The sequence below is a fragment of the Ranitomeya variabilis genome, chromosome 5 (genome assembly GCF_051348905.1).
Source record: "Ranitomeya variabilis isolate aRanVar5 chromosome 5, aRanVar5.hap1, whole genome shotgun sequence".
Lineage (NCBI taxonomy): Eukaryota > Metazoa > Chordata > Amphibia > Anura > Dendrobatidae > Ranitomeya > Ranitomeya variabilis.
The window spans coordinates 260,741,806-260,762,932 of record NC_135236.1 but is presented as its reverse complement, the minus strand read 5'-3'; the positions used below and the strand labels follow the sequence as shown (position 1 = coordinate 260,762,932).

At 42.3% G+C, this 21,127-nt stretch overlaps 1 protein-coding gene across 3 annotated transcripts in view; it reads left to right on the top strand.

The window, feature by feature from the left end:
• Nucleotides 1-21,127, top strand: part of VPS13C (vacuolar protein sorting 13 homolog C) — a 391,739-nt gene that overhangs the window by 148,867 nt on the left and 221,745 nt on the right. For all 3 annotated transcript variants that reach the window (XM_077264165.1, XM_077264166.1, XM_077264167.1), the window contains 8 exons: nucleotides 1,192-1,309; nucleotides 2,084-2,219; nucleotides 8,735-8,828; nucleotides 11,445-11,605; nucleotides 11,731-11,887; nucleotides 12,859-12,938; nucleotides 13,161-13,220; nucleotides 15,390-15,540. In XM_077264165.1, coding sequence (XP_077120280.1) covers nucleotides 1,192-1,309; nucleotides 2,084-2,219; nucleotides 8,735-8,828; nucleotides 11,445-11,605; nucleotides 11,731-11,887; nucleotides 12,859-12,938; nucleotides 13,161-13,220; nucleotides 15,390-15,540 — 957 coding nt within the window. The remainder of the gene's footprint in view (nucleotides 1-1,191; nucleotides 1,310-2,083; nucleotides 2,220-8,734; nucleotides 8,829-11,444; nucleotides 11,606-11,730; nucleotides 11,888-12,858; nucleotides 12,939-13,160; nucleotides 13,221-15,389; nucleotides 15,541-21,127) is intronic.

Genomic DNA, 21,127 nt, shown 5'->3' with positions numbered 1-21,127 from the left:
TTCACCCGGTGTCGAAATCTCCTTAAATGCACTATCTTACCTTTACCTCATTTAAGTTTTTAACTATCAACCTTTGCTTTAATAATTAATATTTCCAGATTAGCAATTGCAAAAAAGAACTGGCTTTATAAACTGTAATTTATTCAGCACAAAGGCTTAAATGCTTTTTTTTTTTACCAAGAACAGCATACATTTTAATTAATAGATCTTGTAATAAAAGAAATTCTGCAATTAGATGTGTTAAATAAAATGTTCCTGTACGGTCAGACACAGCCATTCCATAGTACACAGCAGGGGCACGTCTATAAGATTCTCAGCACAGGAACAATTTAAAATAACAAACAACCAATGACAATGTACTATTATTAAATTGTCTATTGATTAAAATGTTGATTACAAATAAATTTATTTGTGGGAAATCTCCTTTTAATGTGCAAGTTCACCTTTAGATAAACTGTCACAAGCTATAAACGTCTTTCATGTCATCATATATACCTTTGTTTCCTCTTAGTCCTGTGGTACTGCTTGTGTATTTGCTACTGTTGAATTGAATTTTATAGTTAACATGTGAATAACGACTACAAGCAGTCTGCTCTATAGTGAAGTTCAGTAGAGCTCAGAGTTTATCTTGATTTTGGGGGAACCCTCTTGCCCTTCTATTTTGATCTGTGATACACATAGGCATGCTCTGGGATCTGTGCAGAGATCACTTTGCAGGGGGTGAGCGAGGTGACCTGTCCGCCTCACCCTTTGTTAATAATACGGACAGGTCACCCCCCACCACCACCTGTCTGTCGCCAGCTATATAATTAGGTATTACATGTCATCATGATTCCTTATGTAATGAGATTACCAGTGAAGAGTTCTCTGTAGAACATTGTGTCAGATTTTCTGGAAAGCTTCATGGTCCGTGTTAAACTGCAGTATTCCAATATTTGTTTGAGATAGATAATAAATACTGATACTGTTTATCTCATTCTGATTACATCATGATGGTATTAAGTGCCAACATCTTTTTAACCCTTCAATATCAGGTAATATAAGAATTGAATCTATACTTGAAGGGTCTGTTTGTCTTCTGTAAACAGAGCCACATCTCGCTGTCAAAATTATCGCCTTTTCATGTCAGTGCAGTTAATATTTCGTAATGGTATTGCCTATATTAGCTTTGTAATATCTAAATTCCTGCAGGCCAAAACTGGAAGACTGCTCGTGGGCTGAACTCCTCGTCTCTTCACATTTTGCAGCCTCTAGATATTGAGGTGGAACTTTCAAAGGCCATGGTAGAGCGAGACAGTCGCATGCCGCGGTAAGACATTTTATGCAGCTTATTTTTATACATGTCCTTTGCCCATTTGAAATTGCAATAACTGAAAAGTGACAACTATTAACTCCTTGATGACAATCGCCATAAATGTATGACAGATGTTTTCAATACACGCATGGTGCAGGGGTGGGTGGTGCCCGTTCTGTGCCCTCCTCCCTGGTTATATTATGTTTCTCGTCTCGGTTCATAGTTCACTCAGGCTAATTCTCTGTGTCATAGACCTATGGAAAGCATCATCTTTAAGTTATATTTTTACAGTGAATGCAGGACCATAGTATAACTCCTTTCTTAAAATGGTAACCTACACTATATGTAATCATTTTTAGTGTGGTGGCTCGTTGTTCTAGTGCTGTTTAGAATGGGATGTTTCAAACATTTTGCACTGGGAACCCATTAGGCAGAAAAAAATTATGCCTAGGCCTAACCAGACACACTTAGGTAGTGCCTGGGCCTTGCCACCAAAATTATTATATCTTGTAATGTTCCTTTTTTATCTCCTAAAATCCTGTATGATATTGGAATACTTACAATCAATCATATTTGTAAACTAATATTTCTGCGGCCATAGAAAAGGCTGTGTAGCATTTGTTTGCATCTCTATAAGCTGCCTCTCTAGCTGCGCCTCCCAAACAGCTGGGTCTTCTCTGGTGAGGCCAGCCTCAGTTTCACAAGCATTGGTTTGGCCAACAATCTGTTTTCTTGACAGACAAGTGTATGTTACTGTAGATTGCTGAAGATCTTTTTCTGTGCTTTTAGGTTTAAGGTCTCTGGTGAATTGCCGTTACTTCGTCTAAGGATCTCAGACTATAAAATTCAAGGAGTCTTTGAGCTGGTTAACAGTATTCCTCTTCCCCAGTCTCCAGCTAGTACCCCAACCACAAAGGAGAAAAAAGTAAGTCTGTTCTTTATGTTATAGACATGCTGTTGTAAGGACTGGATCAGTGTTTGCATCATTTCTCAGTTCTTTTATGTAATTTTAAGTTTAAGTGAGTTTGTCAGTAAAAAAAATGATTGTTCTAACCAAACACAGGCTTTCTATGTACCCCTTAGAAGAGATAATATGGTGAGCACTCAACGGTAGAAACTTGGTTCCATGTACCGTGGTAGAGAGAACCAGATAATATATATAAATAACACGGCACAGAAGAATTTCAAGTGATTCAAACATAATTTAGCTATGCAGCAGGAAGGGTCTGTACATGAATCAGGCCAACGTTTTGGTTGGAAACCTTTCTCTAAGGCTACTTTCACATTAGCGTCGTGCACTGCGCATCGCAATGCGACGTTGCAGCGCACCGACGCATACTGTGCAAGCGCCGCACAACAGGGGCAGCGGATGCTGTTTTTCAACGCATCCGCTGCCCCATTGTGAGATGTGGGGAGGCGGGGGCGGAGTTCTGGCCGCGCATGCGCGGTCGTAAAAGACGGGAATGACGCACCAAAAACGTTACAAGCAACGTTTTTTGGTGGCGACGGTCTGACGCAACACGATGCAACCGTCGCACGACGGTTGCGACGTGTGGCAATGCGTCGCACTGCGTCGCTAATGCAAGTCAATGGAGAAAAAATGCATCCTGCAAGCACTTTTGCAGGATGCGTTTTTTTCTCCAAAGCGACGCATAACGACGTGCAGTGCACGATGCTAGTGTGAAAGTAGCCTAATATGTACAGAATAAAATTCTCTGTCTGTGTCACGGTCTGTGTCACTCTGTCTGTCTCTGTGTGTGTCACTCTGTCTGTGTCACTGTCTGTCTGTCACTCTGTGTCACTCTGTCTGTGTGTGTCACTCTGTCTGTCAAATAAATAAGGCAGCACACTGTAGTGCCAAAACCTGCAAAAATGAAACATGAAAATTGAATTGCATTACTGCACTAAAAATATGAAAAATTGAGAAAGTTTAGAGCATTGGCCAATTTATGTTTACCTGGCAGCCACGATAAGGCATTTCTCGTATACAAGGGCCTAGGAATGCCTTTGCTTTCTGAGAATAAAGTCTTCATCTGAATGGGAACCTAATGTGAGTCCTCTTTTTGACTAAAATCTCTCTGTCTGTCTGTGTCACTGTCTGTCTGTGTCACTGTCTGTCTGTCACTCTGTCTGTGTGTGTCTCTCTGTGTCTGTCTGTATGTCTCTCTGTCTGTGTGTGTGTGTCTGTGTGTGTGTGTCTCTCTGTCTCTTTTGTTCTCTCTCGTTCACGCTATCTCGCTCATTCTCTCTCTCGTTCACTCTCTCGTTCACTCTCGTTCGCTCTCTCGTTCATCCGCTCGCTCTCTCTCATTCACTCGCTCTCTCATTCGCTCGCTCTCATGTTCACTCTCTCGTTTGCTTTCTCGTTCGCTCTCTCTCTCGTTCGCTCTCTCGTTTGCTCTCTCTCGTTCGCTCTCCCTCTCGTTCGCTCTCCCTCTCGTTCGCTCTCCCTCTCGTTCGCTCTCCCTCTCGTTCGCTCTCCCTCTCGTTCGCTCTCCCTCTCGTTCGCTCTCCCTCTCGTTCGCGCTCCCTCTCGTTCGCGCTCCCTCTCGTTCGCGCTCCCTCTCGTTCGCGCTCCCTCTCGTTCGCGCTCCCTCTCGTTCGCGCTCCCTCTCGTTCGCGCTCTCCCTCTCGTTCGCGCTCTCCCTCTCGTTCGCTCTCTCTCTCGGTCTCTTGTTCTCTCTCTCTGTCTCTTGCTCTCTCGGTCTCTCTTGCTCTCTCTCTCGGTCTCGCTCTCTCTCTCGGTCTCTCTTGCTCTCTCTCTCGGTCTCTCTTGCTCTCTCTCTCTCGGTCTCTCTTGCTCTCTCTCTCGGTCTCTCTTGTTCTCTCTCTCGGTCTCTCTTGTTCTCTCTCTCGGTCTCTCTTGTTCTCTCTCTCGGTCTCTCTTGTTCTCTCTCTCGGTCTCTCTTGTTCTCTCTCTCGGTCTCTCTTGTTCTCTCTCTCGGTCTCTCTTGTTCTCTCTCTCGGTCTCTCTTGTTCTCTCTCTCGGTCTCTCTCTCTCGGTCTCTCTCTTACCACTCACTTTCCATTCTGCCTCAGACTGCTCCAGTCTGCTGTCTGACACTCACTGACCAACTTCCCATCCAGACCAGAATATACAGTCATGGCCAAAAGTATTCACACCCCTGCAATTCTGTCAGATAATACTCAGTTTCTTCCTGAAAATGATTGCAAACACAAATTCTTTGGTATTATTATAATTATCTTCATTTAATTGGTCTTAAATGAAAAAACACAAAAGAGAATGAAGCAAAAAGCAAAACATTGATCATTTCACACAAAACTCCAAAAATGGGCCAGACAAAAGTATTGGCACCCTCAGCCTAATACTTCGACCAAATGCTCTGCTGGAATTTTAGACCATTCTTCTTTGGCAAACTGCTCCAGGTCCCTGATATTTGAAGGGTGCCTTCTCCAAACTGCCATTTTTTGATCTCTCCACAGGTGTTCTATGGGATTCAGGTCTGGACTTATTGCTGGCCACCTTAGAAGTCTCTAGTGCTTTCTCTCAAACCATTTTCTAGTGCTTTTTGAAGTGTGTTTTGGGTCATTGTCCTGCTGGAAGACCCATGACCTCTGAGGGAGACCCAGCTTTCTCACACTGGGCCCTACATTATGCTGCAAAATTTGTTGGTAGTCTTCCGACTTCATAATGCCATGCACACTATCAAGCAGTCCAGTGCCAGAGGCAGCAAAGCAACTCCAAAACATCAGGGAACCTCCGCCATGTTTGACTGTAGGGACCGTGTTCTTTTCTTTGAATGCCTCTTTTTTTCTCCTGTAAACTCTATGTTGATGCCTTTGCCCAAAAAGCTCTACTTTTGTCTCATCTGACCAGAGAACATTCTTCCAAAACGTTTTAGGCTTTTTCACCATGGTGGTCACCGGAAGCGGTTGGTCGAAGTATTAGGCTGAGGGTGCCAATACTTTTGTCTGGCCCATTTTTGGAGTTTTGTGTGAAATGATCAATGTTTTGCTTTTTGCTTCATTCTCTTTTGTGTTTTTTCATTTAAGACCAATTAAATGAAGATAATTATAATAATACCAAAGAATTTGTGTTTGCAATCATTTTCAGGAAGAAACTGAGTATTATCTTGACAGAATTGCAGGGGTGTGAATACTTTCGGCCATGACTGTGTGTGTGTGTATGTGTGTGTGTATGTATGTATGTATGTATGTATATATATATATATATATATATATATATATATATATATATATATATAATGTATAGGGGAGCCACCCACAAGCTAGATCAGAGCTCCCTCTTCCAGCCTGGAATGTGAGCATGTTGTATGTTGGTGGTTACCTGATAAAGAAGATCTTCCCTCGCTTCCAAGCGTGACATCACTCTACCAGTGAGGAAAGCAATGCCACTGTAACAACCACAAATACATCATAACACACTGTGGGGCGGGATCTGGGGCCTCCGCTACGCACAGGCATCTGATGTAAGTTCACAGGCAGCGTGCAGGGCGCATGCCCGAGAACTGATTGCAGAGCGCAGGCGCCGGTGACATCAGAAGAAAGAGAAGAGGCAGCGCATGGAGAACAGAGCGGGGATGATGGACGGCTGCGAGGTGGTTGAGTCGGGGAGAAAACATAACTCCCTGACTCAATAGGGGTATGGTGGGAAATCTATAAAAGTCATTATTTCAGCGTTCCTAGGGATAATAAACATAAGAGCCACCTTCACAGAATGCAGCCTTAGTGCTGCTGAAGGTGGATATTTTACTTTAATTGGCCCTGGGGGGGGGGTGACAGGTTCCCTTTAATGCACTGTTGATGTCGCCATTCATATTGTGCTGACAAACTCCCTATAAGATAATGTAAAGGTACTGTCAGTTATTTTAACACCACTTTTCATAACACTGAAGTGGTAGTAATGACATAAGGAGGGGTAAATTAAATATTCTACATGCACCAGAATTCTGGAGCAACTGGCACCAAAAACGGTCTTGAATGTCTTGCACCACACTCATTGTTTTAGGCACTTTGTGTGCGGTTATTAATAAGGGAGTGTGGCTCAGCATTGAATGATATGATTTCACTTACAAGGAGTGTGTTTTAAAGGGCTGTTTATCTTCAGGAGCATAAATAGACCGTTCAGTCCATCGGTATGATTGAGCTGCAGGTCTGAATTGTTCTCTCCAATGCTGCTAGCAGAGGCAGCTTTCCCTCTGCAACATCGGAGGAGTGGAGTGACCCCGAAACTAACCAGATCCATGTATCCATACAGCTGCAGAACAGCTGTGCAGGAAGCAAATTGCAATCGTGCGCCACTTGCTTAGGTGTCTGGCCACCTTTGACATAGAAGGTAACCTATGCAAAAAGCGTATAAACTATAAAATTTTAAATCAGTATGTTCTTGAGAACGGAGAGGATTTTTTTTTATAAGGGTTAAATTTGCAAAGTTGGTGGTTTTCACAAGCACTTTGCAGTCTTATCCACTGTAGATGATGAGCAAACCCCCTTTTGACCCCTTAATGACTAAAAAAAATTCCAAACTTTGCTACAAAAAAAAAAAAAATTGTGCCATTTTCCGATACTCGTAGCGTCTCCATTTTTCATGATCTGGGGTCGGTTGAGGGCTTATTTTTTGCGTGCCGAGCTGGCATTTTTAATGATACCATTTCGGTGCAGATACGTTCTTTTGTTCTCCCGTTATTGCATTTTAATGCAATGTTGCAGCGACCAAAAAAACGTAATTCTGGCGTTTCTAATTTTTTTCTCGCTACGCTGTTTAGTGATCAGGTTAATGCTTTTTTTTATTGATAGATCGGGCGATTCTGAACGCGGCGATACCAAATATGTGTAGGTTTGATTTTTTTTTTTATTGATTTATTTTGATTGGGGCGAAAGGGGGGTGATTTAAACTTTTATATTTTTTTTATTTTTTTCACATTTTTTTTTTTTTTTTTACTTTTGCCATGCTTCAATAGCCTCCATGGGAGGCTAGAAGCAGGCACAGCACGATCGGCTCTGCTACATAGGAACGATCTGATGTTCGCTGCTATGTAGCAGAAATGCAGGTGTGCTGTGAGCGCCGACCACAGGGTGGCGCTCATAGCTACCGTGGATCAGTAACCATAGAGGTCTCAAGGACCTCTATGGTTACAATGCTGAAGCATCGCCGACCTCCGATCATGTGACGGGGGTCGGCGATGCGATCGTTTCCGGCCGCCCGGCCGGAAGCGGTGGTTAATTGCCGCTGTCTGCGTTTGACAGCGGTATTTAACTAGTTAATAGGCGCGGGCAGATCGCGATTCTGCCCGCGCCTATTACGGGCACATGTCAGCTGTTCAAAACAGCTGACATGTCCCGGCTTTGATGCGGGCTCACCGCCGGAGCCCGCATCAAAGCAGGGGATCTGACCTCGGACGTACTATCCCGTCCGAGGTCAAAAAGGGGTTAAAGTATATTTTTTGTAAAAAAAAGTTAATGTTCATTATTCCTTCCACATTGCTTCAGTTCTCGTGAAGTAACTGAAGGGTTAATAAACTTATTGAATGTAGTTTTGAGCACCTTGAGGGGTGCGGATTTTGTAATGTAAAGTGCCACTTTTGGGTATTTTCTGTCATATAGGCCCCTCAAAGTCACTTCAATTGTGATGTGTTCCCTAAAAAAAAAAAAAAAATGGTTTCGGATATTTTGTTGGAAAAAGGAGAAATCGCTAGTTGACTTTTAACCCTTATAACATCCTCACAAAAAAAAATTGTTTCCAAAAATTGTGCCGATGTAAAGTAGACACGTGGGTTATTTATTAATTATTTTGTGTGACATATCACTGTGATTTAAGGACACAAGAATTAAAAGTTTGAAAATTGCAAAATTTTCATCATTTTTGCCAAATTTCCATTTTTTTCTCCAAAAATAAATGCAAGTCATATCAAAGAAATATTACCACTATCATGAAGTACAATATGTCACGAAAAAAGTTTCAGAATCACTGGGATCCATTGAAGCGTTCCAGAGTGATTACTACATAAACACTGGTCACAATTGTAAAAATTGGCTCCGTCAGTAAGCTCAAAATTGACTGTCACTAAGGGGTTAAAATGAGGCATAGGGTGCCACAAATCACAGCTAATAGGTGGTGCAAAGTTTTACAAAAATGTATACCCATGGTTTGCAAGCAGCATGGTCAATAAATAAACTGCATATGTTTGTATATATTTGTGTAATATACATATATATATATGTGTGTGTGTGTGTATATATATATATATATATATATATATATATATATATATATATATATATATATATATATACTGTGTATATATACATATATATACTGTACTGCGTGTGTGTATATATATATATATATATATATATATATATATATATATATATATATATATATATATATATATATATATATAATCTGTATATATGTAATATTACACACACACACTCACCTTATGTTTACTTTTCCAGGTTCTTGCTGTCCCAATTTTGACTAGGAGACCAGAAAAACTGTTTAAAGCAGATATTAAGAAGTCATTGCTTTTGGGGGAGGAATCATCATCTGGTGAGAGAAATCAGCGAACATTGTCTTTATATGTTATAATGTAGACTGAGCTTTACTTTTGCAATTGTATTTATTTTAATTATTTTTTTTGTTAATGGTTGCTGTGATTGTACCTCTTGTTGCATGGTTACCTAGCTCCTAAAGGCATTTTGCTTTAAATGGAGTCTGTCAGCACATAATGACTGGTCATAGCAAGCACAGCACCTTATTAGGGATATTACCCTCTATAACGTCATACTTTTTTCCCAAATCCATTTGCCAAAAATTGTTAATTTTTAATCTGCAAATTAAGTACTTGGTGCGCCACATGTGGACCAATCAACTCCAAAAATCCAAGCCACCAAAGATCCTCCTTCATAAAAATGTTATTGACCCCAGTGTACACCTAACAGAAAAATCATGCAGAAAAAAAATGTGGTGTTTCAGCCATGCAGGGCCTTACAAACGTGTAATGGGGACAATAAATCTTTTGTGAAGGAGGATCTTCGGTGCCTTGAATTTTTGAGTTGATTGCAGCTTTACAACCTTGTGGAGAGTTTGATTTATGTTGGCACGCACTGTGGAGTGGTGCACGGATTATATCTCGGAGTAAAATGTATGGCGGAGCAGTTTGATGCACCTTTCCACCTACTTGCTTTGTATCTTTTTCCACCCCCTCTTCCTTGATTGGTGGCTCATTACAGGAGCTAGGGGAGGGCAGAGATCGATGGGAAGGTGCACTGAACTGTTTTGCCATGCCAACAGTACATTTCGGTAGCATACCTAATAAAAAAAAAAAAAAAAAAGCAACGGATTTGGACAATAAAGTTATGATTTTTAATAGGGTTGTGCTTGATTTGTCATTTTTTTTGCTCACCTGCTTTCTTTAATGCTTCATTTTAAGTCACATGTTATGAAATGGCATTGCTCCGAAATGCACCACAATGCAATGAAGGTCAGATAACAGGATGACTCAAATGAAAGTATAGCTCTTAAAGGATTGAGAACTTTCTTTAGTTTTACAAATGGTTCATTGGCACTTATTGGTGCAAACTTCATCATAGGCTGCACAGCTCTCCTATCTACTGGCTTGCTGCTGAAGGAGATGAGACCAGATTTATTTTGAATAGGGGTTCATTTATACAGACTGACCGGCAGCACAATACAACCGCTGATTGGTAAACGAATGCCCCTTTCACACATCAGTTTTTTGCCATCAGTCACAATCCGTTGGCTCAATGGATCCATCACAGATTGTGAAAAACTGATGCGACGGATTTGTTTTTTTCTACAGATCCGACTAGCGGATCTGGCTAATTGGATCGGAGCATGCTCAGTTAAAAAAAACTGAATCTGTCGCCGGATTCCGTCATTTGACGGATCCGGCACCATAGGTTTCCATTCGAGCAAGCGACTGATCTGTCGCTGGTCGTTTTTTCGACGGACACAAAAAACTTTACTTTGTCCGTTGTCTCTGGGTGCCGGACAAACAATTTTCGACAGATCCAGCGAACGACGGATGAAACGTGAGACCATCCGTCTCAATCCATCGCTAATACAAGTCTATGAGAAAAAAGCGGATCCGGCGGCATCAGTCGCCGGATCCGTTTTTTTTTTCCAAAATTCGACGGATTGCAACTGATGGAAAAAACTGATGTGTGAAAGGTGCCTTACCGATCTTCTGTTGTTTGTATTCTTGTTTACACAAACAGACAAAAGTAAACAATGTCCGCTCTACAATCTACTAGATCGTTCAGTGTTCATAGGCTGCTATTGTTCTCGCCAATGCGAGTCTTTTTTGCAGTTAGGCGGCAATTCAGTAGCCTTTAGACAGACAGACCGCATTGAATATTTATACACAGAAAGATCAGTAACATCGTTCCATGTGCATAGACTGCCATTGTTCTGAACAGCACAGGCCCTTTTTTTCTTTACATAGAATGGTGTTCCAAGATAGATAACCTTTTGACTTGCTTAAAAGATCATTTCATCCGAGTGTATTGGTCATTCGTGATCAGCAGCCTGTTAACACTACATGATTATTGTGAAAGAAGTATTTCTAGGAACATTAATTCCCGATATTAGTGCAGTTTAAATGTTCCTTTACAGAACATTCCTAGAATGTCTTTGGATTTCAGCCTTCGTCACTTCAGCTGAAATTACAAAAGCATGATCTTAAAAAAAGCTGGTATATAGCAATGATCAGTGGTGGAGGATGTGACTCGGACACCCATGTAGGTATTTGAATGTCGCTGTAGTGTGGGCCCCTAGAGTCCACTCTTTTAGGGATTTTCCCCTTCATGGCAGAATGTCAACTATAAAATATTGATATTTATCCACTGTGCTAATACTGTGATGTACAATTGCGGCAGTTTGCATTGAAAGGGTATGCTGGTGAAAACAAGCTATCGCCTATCCATGGCATTGATGATGATTTTCTCAGAACTTGCATTACAGTCAAATATAACTTATACCCTGAAATTGTCGTGTCTTTTACTACCTTACACTTCCCTCAGAAAAGACTGTTTCAAAGTGCTGAGAAATTCCCTTTACGCCTACTAAAACTATTCCAGTAAGGAAACTGCACGAAGTTGGAAATAATGCTAAATGTCGATTTTCTTTAATATTTTCATTCAGACTCTGAGGACGAATTCTATGATACAGCATCCGATGTCACAGTCTCAATAAAATCAAAACCCATCCAGAAAGTTACCGCAGAAACCGAAAAACCTCCTCCAGCTGAGGAAGCCAACCTTGAGGAACTCACTGACCTCCAACTCAACTTTGAAATTAAAGAAGTAGGTCTATTTTCAATTACTTAAATATGATGTTCAGTATTCTTCTTTATTAATCATAAAGTAAGTTTTAGGAAAGTCTTGTTTTAAGTTCTCAGTTTTATATGCCTGCAACTTCTGTCATCTAGGTTACTCTAGAACTGACTAAGCAACAGGAGAAGGAGGAGAATACGGTCCTCCTTTTCAGTATACAGCAACTGGGAACGGTGGCCTGTGTTAAGACCTTTGACCTTAGCGCGGTTTCATACCTAAAGAAAATTGCTTTAGATTACTATGATGTTTCAGGTAAACAACACAAATATTCTGCTTTACTATTTAAGAGCGTGTCATGTAAAAAACAAATGCCATTAACCTGCAGACATGGAGTTAATCTGCAGGTTATTGGCTTTTTGACACCATGCGACCCCAGCACTGAGAGCCCCGGTATCGGGAGGAAATTAACTTTATCCCCCCAGCAGCTTCACTCTTTCAGTCATAGTGCATAGAGAGCAGCTGTAACTGCTCCCCAACTCCCTTAGCCATGCTGAGCTGGCTGTCAGTCAGTGCGGGGCGTGGTTACAGCTGCCAATCATTATACACAGAGCGGTGACTAAAACCGAGGCGCCACACCTACGACTGAAAGAGCGAGGCTGTCAAGGATGGAATAAAGTTCATTTCCTCCTGGCAGTCTCATTCTTGGCTGAGATTAGTTTTAATAATTTCCTTGAAAATGTACTGTAGTAAGTTTAATAGGTAACATATTTATTGCACATAAATTAGTTAAGTGGCTGGCGTTCAAACGTCAAATCTGAAGCAAAAACATTTACTCAGATTTTGGTTTCCTACTTTTTTCCAGCATTTCATCTTTTTTTTTTAATGCAAATTAATTTGTTGAAATGTTATTTTTTCCTAGTTTTTCTAAACTTGACTTTTGAAGAGTTGTTAGATCATTGAACTTCCCAGGGATAACAAGTCATTCAGCAATCACTAGATATCTGTCCAGTCCAGAATTATTCACATTATCAAGCTGTAGGGAAATTTTCAGTCAGGTGGTCGTTACTGCTCTTTTTTCTTATAACAATTAGCCATGTTTTAGTTACCTGCACGACAGCGATCCCTGCCATCAGTATAAATCTTTACAGAGGGCAATCGATTAGCGATAAGCCATCGCATTGTCTTATTAGATGGGTATAACTTTTTACCAGACATTTAGTTTAAAGAGGATTTTAGATGTAAAGGTGTAATGCTAATATGGATTAATTTTTTCAATATCACAGGGCTCATCAAACAGCCGCTTCATTTGATCAGTTCTTCTGATAAACAAGGCTTGGACCTATTAAAAGTTGAATATATTAAGGTAAGTGCCATATCAGGCTAATAACCTTAGTGTGTACATGCCTGAATTGTGTACATACCCTTTTTGTGGGACTAATGGTACATGAACATACATTTTATGACTAGTTTCAGTTTAACGTTAGTAATCTTTGGAGTGACTTCTAAATAACTTGCCTATAATTATTATGCTTTGGCAGTGTGATTGTATGTTATTCACTGTTATCACTTTCTTATTTTATTGTAGGCTGACCGAAATGGCCCTAATTTTCACACTGTCTTTGAGAAAACAGAACAAACACTAAAGGTAAAGTACTGAGTATGTCAAATGTCTAAAAAGAATCTACCTCATGTGTCTTTACACTCTTATGTACCGTATATACTCGTGTGTAAGCCTAGATTTTCAGCACTTTTTTGTGCTGAAAATGCCCCCCTTGGCTTATACACGAGTCAATTGTCCAAAACGCTGGTGGGGGAGGGGAGCAGCAGGAGCCGGCGGCTGTGGCACAGAGTGACAGCTGTAGCTGCAGCCGCCGGCTAACAGAAGACATCACACTCACCCTCTGTCGCTACATCTCCGTCCCTGCACCCTCCGTTATCTCGGCAGCTCTCCTCCTCGGTTCAGTGGTCACATGGTATCACTCATTAAGGTCATGAATATGTACGCGTCTCCACTTCCATAGGCGTGGAGTGCATATTCATCACCTTAATAAGCGGTTCCACGTGACTGCTGAGGAGAGGAGAGCTGCCGCGCCGGGACAACGGAGATGCAGCGACGGCACGAGGAGGGGGAGTAGAACGGAGGGGGGGATGTGAGCCATGCATACAACGATGGGAGGGCGGGAGCCGAGCCATGCGGGACCTGGGGAGCCAAGCCATGCGGACTGGGGGAGCCACACATAGCAGGACAGGGATGAGGGGATAATGCATACCCGGCTTATACTCGAGTCAATAAGCTTACCCAGTTTTCCGTGGCAAAAGTAGGTGCCTCAGCTTATACTCGGGTCGGCTTATACTCGAGTATATACGGTATGTTTCATAGGGAGTTCACTAAATTATTTAGAACTGAGCTACTTACTGCAATGGGAACAAAATGTTATAATTAATGATGAGCAAATTTGCTCGACGTGCTCGAAAAATATGTTCGTTGCCGCTGCTGCATGTCTCGTGGCTGTTCAAAAGCTGCAACACTGGAAAGGATTGCCTGTTTGTTAGACAATCTCTGCATGTATTGCAGCTGTCAAACAGCCGTGAGATATGCAGGTGCGGGGACTCAAACATATTATTCGAGCATGCTGAAGACACTTGGTTAGCACACGAGCATGCTCTGATAACTTATTCGAACATGTTCGCTCATCACTGGTTATAATACAACAATAAACCCACCCGTCAATATCCTTAGGCTATGTGCACACGTAGGAAATGTGGTGCAGAATTTTCTGCACTAAATCTGCATCTCCTGGCAGAATCCGCAGGTGCGTTTTTTGTGCGTTTTTTGTTCGTTTTTTGTGCAGATTTTATTTCTATAATGGAGGGGTGCAGAAACGCTGCAGAACTACACAAAAGAAGTGACATGCACCTCTTTGAAATCTGCAGCATTTCTGCGCAGATTTTTCTGCACCATGTGCACAGCTTTTTTTTTTTCACATTGATTTACATTGTACTGTAAATCACAGTGCAGTTCTGCAGCGTTTCTGATGCGCTTCAGATGGTTAAATCCGAGTCCATTGTTCACACGAAGATTGTGACATTTTTTTTTTTGTCCATAGTGTATCCTTACAAAAATACATCGCAGTGAATTATTTATAGGGTGGAAATTAAATGACAGATCATCGTTCTCTTGAATATTTAAGTAAAGCTAAAGGGCAGCATTCTAAACAAATGGATGCCTTTGTAGGCATTTCCCTTTTTACTCCATGGGGTGGGGTTGGGGGCTGTACTTAATTTCTTCTTGGAGATTGAAATAACCAGTCTAATTTCCCACTCAATTATAGCAGCTGCCATAACGCTGCACGGACCCTGATGCGCTGTGTATACAGACACAACAAGAAGTAAATTAGTGTCTCCAATATGCCGCCCTCGGGGAAGTTTTTAAAAATAAAAAATGGCTACCACGTAAGAAAAATAGCAGTTAGTTACATGTAATTAATGAATCTGAAATTAAACAATGATTCCCTTTTAGTATCTAATAGCTTTTCATATGAATTTCCCTTGGAGGCTCTCAGCCCATAATGATATATTTGATTCATTTATACATTTGAGTATCTTTTTTTTTTTTTTGTATGATATTTCTGATATTTTTTTTAATCATAGTTCCAATGTTTATTTGCAATCTGGAAAGTGTAAATGCAATGCTTTCATCAATTTTCTGTACTACATGATTTCAGAAATTGCTGCTGACTTCCATTTTCCGTAACATACTCCTATTTTTTGTTACTAAATAAGATACCTATGAAAAATGCTTTGTATACACCAGGTTGCCTTTTCATCTATGGACCTCCTGCTCCACTCGCAGGCTTTGCTGTCTGCTATCAGCTTCATAACAGCCGCCATCCCCAGCATTGCCGATAAGGCTGAGGTTTCCTCTGTGCAGAAGCAACAGGACAAAGGGACTTTTGTTCAGAAAGGTAAAACCCAAGATAAATATTGGTTGAATGCGTAAATCGGTTCATATTGGGATGAGGCTATAAACCTTATCACACTGCCTCCCACTTGCGAAAGCGGGGCCCTTCTTAACTCCTTTAGCCAATAGACTTGTAATTCTTTAAATTTTTTGTATGTTATTTCTCTATGACTTTGGAATATAATAAAAGTACAAGAAGCTGAAACTTAAATAGTAGGTATACATTGGATACGAAGTGTCGGCACTCCCCTCTTAAAATGACAGGTTATTGTCATGTGAAAAATCATACCAAGGAGAATAAATTCGGAACTTTTTCACCTTCATGCTTTGTGCTTACGGTGAGTTTTTGACACTGCATATTTTTGCTGCATCAAAATCGCAACATCTTACAGTTCTAGCAAAGTGGATGGGAATTATAGAAATATTGTGCCCAAGACATGCAGCTGCGGGGACTCAAGCATATTTTTCTAGCACGCCAAAGACGCTCGGTTAGCACACGAGTACGCTCGGATATCACCTTATCCGAGCACTTTCACTCATTACTAGTTATAACACGGGATGAGTGAATAGCTTCGGATAACCCCTTATCCAAATAGCTATGGTTCTTAAAGGGAACCTGTCACCCCCCCCTCCCCAGTCGTTTCAAACTAAAAGAGCCACCTTGTGCAGCAGTAATGCTGCATTCTGACAAGGTGGCTCTTTTAGTTCTGGGTGCTGTAACTTGAGAAATAATCAGTTTTATTATTTGTCTGAAATACCTGCTCCTCAGTCAAGTGGGCCGGTGTTTCCCCCCTGCTTCAGACAGCACACAGCTGTCACTCACATCTTCTTGGCGCCGGGTGCCGCCTCCTCCTCACCGCTGTTTTCAAAAGTAGCCGGCGCCTGCGCTCTTATCCCCTGCCTGGTGCAGGCGCAGTGAGCGCTGCCCGTCTTTCCCCATTAACCCCTTCCCGACCTTTGACGCATACGCTGCCTCATGAAAGTCTGTGCCAATCCGACCTATGACGCAGCGTATGCATCATGGAATGATTGCGTCCCTGCAGATCGGGTGAAAGGGTTAACTCCGATTTTACCCGATCTGCAGAGACAGGGGGAGTGGTGCTTCACCCCCCCGTGGCTACGATCGCTCTGATTGGCTGTTGAAAGTGAAACTGCCAATCAGAGCGATTTGTAATATTTCACCTAAAAAACTGGTAAAATATTACAATCCAGCCATGGCCGATGCTGCAATATCATCGGCCATGGCTGGAAATACTCAAGTGACCCCCCCCCACACCCACCGATTGCCCCCCCAGTCCTCCGTTATGGGGTCCGGTCCCCTCCGTCCGCCTGCCGGCTCCCCCGTCCTCCTGTCCGCTCCCTCCTTGTTTGTATTCACCCCCCCTGTGCTCCGATCCACCCCCCCCCCCACCCCTTCATACTTACCGATCCTCCCGGTGTCCGTACGTCTCCTCGCTGGGCGCCGCCATCTTCCAAAATGGCGGGCGCATGCTCAGTGCGCCCGCCGAATCTGCCAGCCGGCAGATTCCTTACAGGTACATTTTGATCGCTGTGATAGGTTCTATCACAGCGATCAAAATAAAAAAAATAATAAATAAACCCCCCCCTTTATCACCCCCATAGGGACAATAATAAAATAAAGAAAATTTTATTTTTTTTTTTTCGTTTTCCACTAGGGTTAGGGTTAGAACTAGGGGTAGGGGTAGGGTTAGGGTTACCGGTAGGGTTAGGGTTAGGGGTAGGGTTAGGGTTATGGCATGTGCACACAGTGCGGATTTGGCTGCGGATCCGCAGCGGATTGCCGCGGATCTGCAGCGGATTGGCCGCGGATCTGCAGCGGATTGGCCGCGGATCCGCAGCGGATTGGCCGCGGATCCGCAGCGGATTGGCCGCTGCGAATTCGCCGCTGCGAATTCGTAGCAGTTTTCCATCAGGTTTACAGTACCATGTACACCTATGGAAAACCAAATCCACTGTGCCCATGGTGCGGAAAATTCCGTGCAGAAACGCTGCGTTGTATTTTCCGCAGCATGTCAATTCTTTGTGCGGATTCCGCAGCGTTTTACACCTGTTCCTCAATAGGAATCCGCAGGTGAAATCCGCACAAAAAAACACTGGAAATCTGCTGTAAATCTGCAGGTAAAAACGCAGTGCCTTTTACCTGCAGATTTTTCAAAAATCGTGCGGAAAAATCTCACACGAATCCGCAACGTGGGCACATAGCCTTAGGGTTAGGGTTGGAATTAGAGTTAGGGTTGGAAATAGGGCTAGGGTTGGAAATAGGGTTAAGATTAGGCTTGTGGTTAGGGTTACGGATAGGGTTAGGGGTGTGTTGGGGTTACAGTTGTGGTTAGGGTTGGGATTAGGGTTAGGGTTAGAATTAGGGTTACGGGTGTGTTGCGGTTAGGGTTGTGGTTAGGGGTGTGTTGGGGATAGGGTTGTGATTAGGGTTATGGCTACAGTTGGGATTAGGATTAGGGGTGTGTTGGGGTTAGTGTTGAAGTTAGAATTGAGGGGTTTCCACTGTTTAGGCACATCAGGGGTCTCCAAACGCAACATGGCGCCACCATTGATTCCAGCCAATCTTGCGTTCAAAAAGTCAAATGGTGCTCCCTCCCTTCCAAGCCCCAACGTGCGCCCAAACAGTGGTTTACCCCCACATTTGGGGTACCAGCGTACTCAGGACAAACTGGGCAACAACTGTTGGGGTCCAATTTCTCCTGTTACCCTTGCAAAAATAAAAAATTACTTGCTAAAACATAATTTTTGAGGAAAGAAAAATGATTTTTTATTTTCACGGCTCTTCGTTGTACAGGTCCTTCTCAAAAAATTAGCATATAGTGTTACATTTCATTATTTACCATAATGTAATGATTACAATTAAACTTTCATATATTATAGATTCATTATCCACCAACTGAAATTTGTCAGGTCTTTTATTGTTTTAATACTGATGATTTTGGCCTACAACTCCTGATAACCCAAAAAACCTGTCTCAATAAATTAGCATATTTCACCCATCCAATCAAATAAAAGTGTTTTTTAATAACAAACAAAAAAACAATCAAATAATAATGTTCAGTTATGCACTCAATACTTGGTCGGGAATCCTTTGGCAGAAATGACTGCTTCAATGCGGCGTGGCATGGAGGCAATCAGCCTGTGACACTGCTGAGATGTTATGGAGGCCCAGAATGCTTCAATAGCGGCCTTAAGCTCATCCAGAGTGTTGGGTCTTGCGTCTCTCAACTTTCTCTTCACAATATCCCACAGATTCTCTATGGGGTTCAGGTCAGGAGAGTTGGCAGGCCAATTGAGCACAGTAATACCATGGTCAGTAAACCATTTACCAGTGGTTTTGGCACTGTGAGCAGGTGCCAGGAAGCATGAAGTGCTCCAAAATCTCCTGATAGCTAGCTGCATTGACCCTGCCCTTGATGAAACACAGTGGTCCAACACCAGCAGCTGACATGGCACCCCACACCACTGACTGTGGGTACTTGACACTGGACTTCAGGCATTTTGGCATTTCCTTCTCCCCAGTCTTCCTCCAGACTCTGGCACCTTGATTTCCGAATGACATGCAAAATTTGCTTTCATCAGAAAAAAGTACTTGGGACCACTTAGCAACAGTCCAGTGCTGCTTCTCTGTAGCCCAGGTCAGGCGCTTCTGCCGCTGTTTATGGTTCAAAAGTGGCTTTACCTGGGGAATGCGGCACCTGTAGCCCATTTCCTGCACACGCCTGTGCACGGTGGCTCTGGATGTTTCCACACCAGACTCAGTCCACTGCTTCCTCAGGTTCCCCAAGGTCTGGAATCGGTCCTTCTCCACAATCTTCCTCAGGGTCCGGTCACCTCTTCTCGTTGTACAGCGTTTTCTGCCACATTGTTTCCTTCCAACAGACTTACCATTGAGGTGCCTTGATACAGCACTCTGGGAACAGCCTATTTGTTGAGAAATTTCTTTCTGGGTCTTACCCTCTTGCTTGAGGGTGTCAATGATGGCCTTCTTGACATCTGTCAGGTCGCTAGTCTTACCCATGATGGGGGTTTTGAGTAATGAACCAGGCAGGGAGTTTTTAAAAGCCTCAGGTATCTTTTGCATGTGTTTAGAGTTAATTAGTTGATTCAGAAGATTAGGGTAATAGGTCGTTTAGAGAACCTTTTCTTGATATGCTAATTTATTGAGACAGGTTTTTTGGGTTATCAGGAGTTGTAGGCCAAAATCATCAGTATTAAAACAATAAAAGACCTGACAAATTTCAGTTGGTGGATAATGAATCTATAATATATGAAAGTTTAATTGTAATCATTACATTATGGTAAATAATGAAATTTAACACTATATGCTAATTTTTTGAGAAGGACCTGTAAACTTCTGTAAAGCACTTGGGGGTTGAACGTGCTCATCACACATCTAGATAAGTTCCTTGGGGGGTCTAGTTTCCAAAATGGGGTCACTTGTGGGGTGTTTCTACTGTTTAGGCATATCAGGGGCTCTGCAAATGCAACGTGACGCCCGCAGACCATTCCATCAAAGTCTGCATTTCAAATGCCACTACTTCCCTTCCGAGCCCCAGCATATGCCCAAACAGTGGTCTACCCCCACATATGGGGTATCAGCGTACTCACAACAAACTGGGCAACAAATATTGGGGTCCAATTTCTCCTGTTACCCTTGTGAAAATAAAAAATTGCTTGCTAAAACATCTTTTTTGAGGAAAGAAAAATGATTTTTTATTTTCACGGCTCTGCGTTGTAAACTTCTGTGAAGCACTTGGGGGTTGAACGTGCTCACCACACATCTAGATAAGTTCCTTGGGGGGTCTAGTTTCCAAAATGGGGTCAATTGTGGGGGGTTTCTACTGTTTAGGCATATCAGGGGCTCTGCACACGTAACATGATGCCCGCAGACCATTCCATCAAAGTCTGCATTCCAAAACGTCACTACTTCCATTCTGAGCCCCGGCATATGCCCAAACAGTGGTTTACCCCCACATATGGGGTATCAGCGTACTCAGGAGAAACTGGACAACAACTTTTGGGGTCCAATTTCTCCTGTTACTCTTGCAAAAATAAAAAATTCTGGGCTAAAAAATATTTTTGAGGAAAGGAAACACATTTATTATTTTCACGGCTCTGCGTTATAAACTTCTGTGAAGCACTTGGGGGTTCAAAGTGCTCACCACACATCTAGATAAGTTCCCTTGGGGGTCTAGTTTCCAAAGTGGAGTCAATTGTGGGGAGTTCCTACTGTTTAGGCACATCAGGGGCTCTGCAAATGCAACCTGACGCCCGCAGAGCATTCCATCAAAGTCTGCATTTCAAAACGTCACTACTTCCCTTCCGAACCCCGACGTGTGCCAAAACAGTGGTTTACCCCCACATATGGGGTATCAGCATACTCAGGAGAAACTGGACAACAACTTTTGGGGTCCAATTTCTCCTGTTACCCTTGGGAAAATAAAAAATTGTGGGCTAAAAAATCATTTTTGAGAAAAGAAAAATTATTTTTTATTTTCATGGCTCTACGTTATAAACTTCTGTGAAGCACTTGGGGGTTCAAAGTGCTCACCACACATCTAGATTAG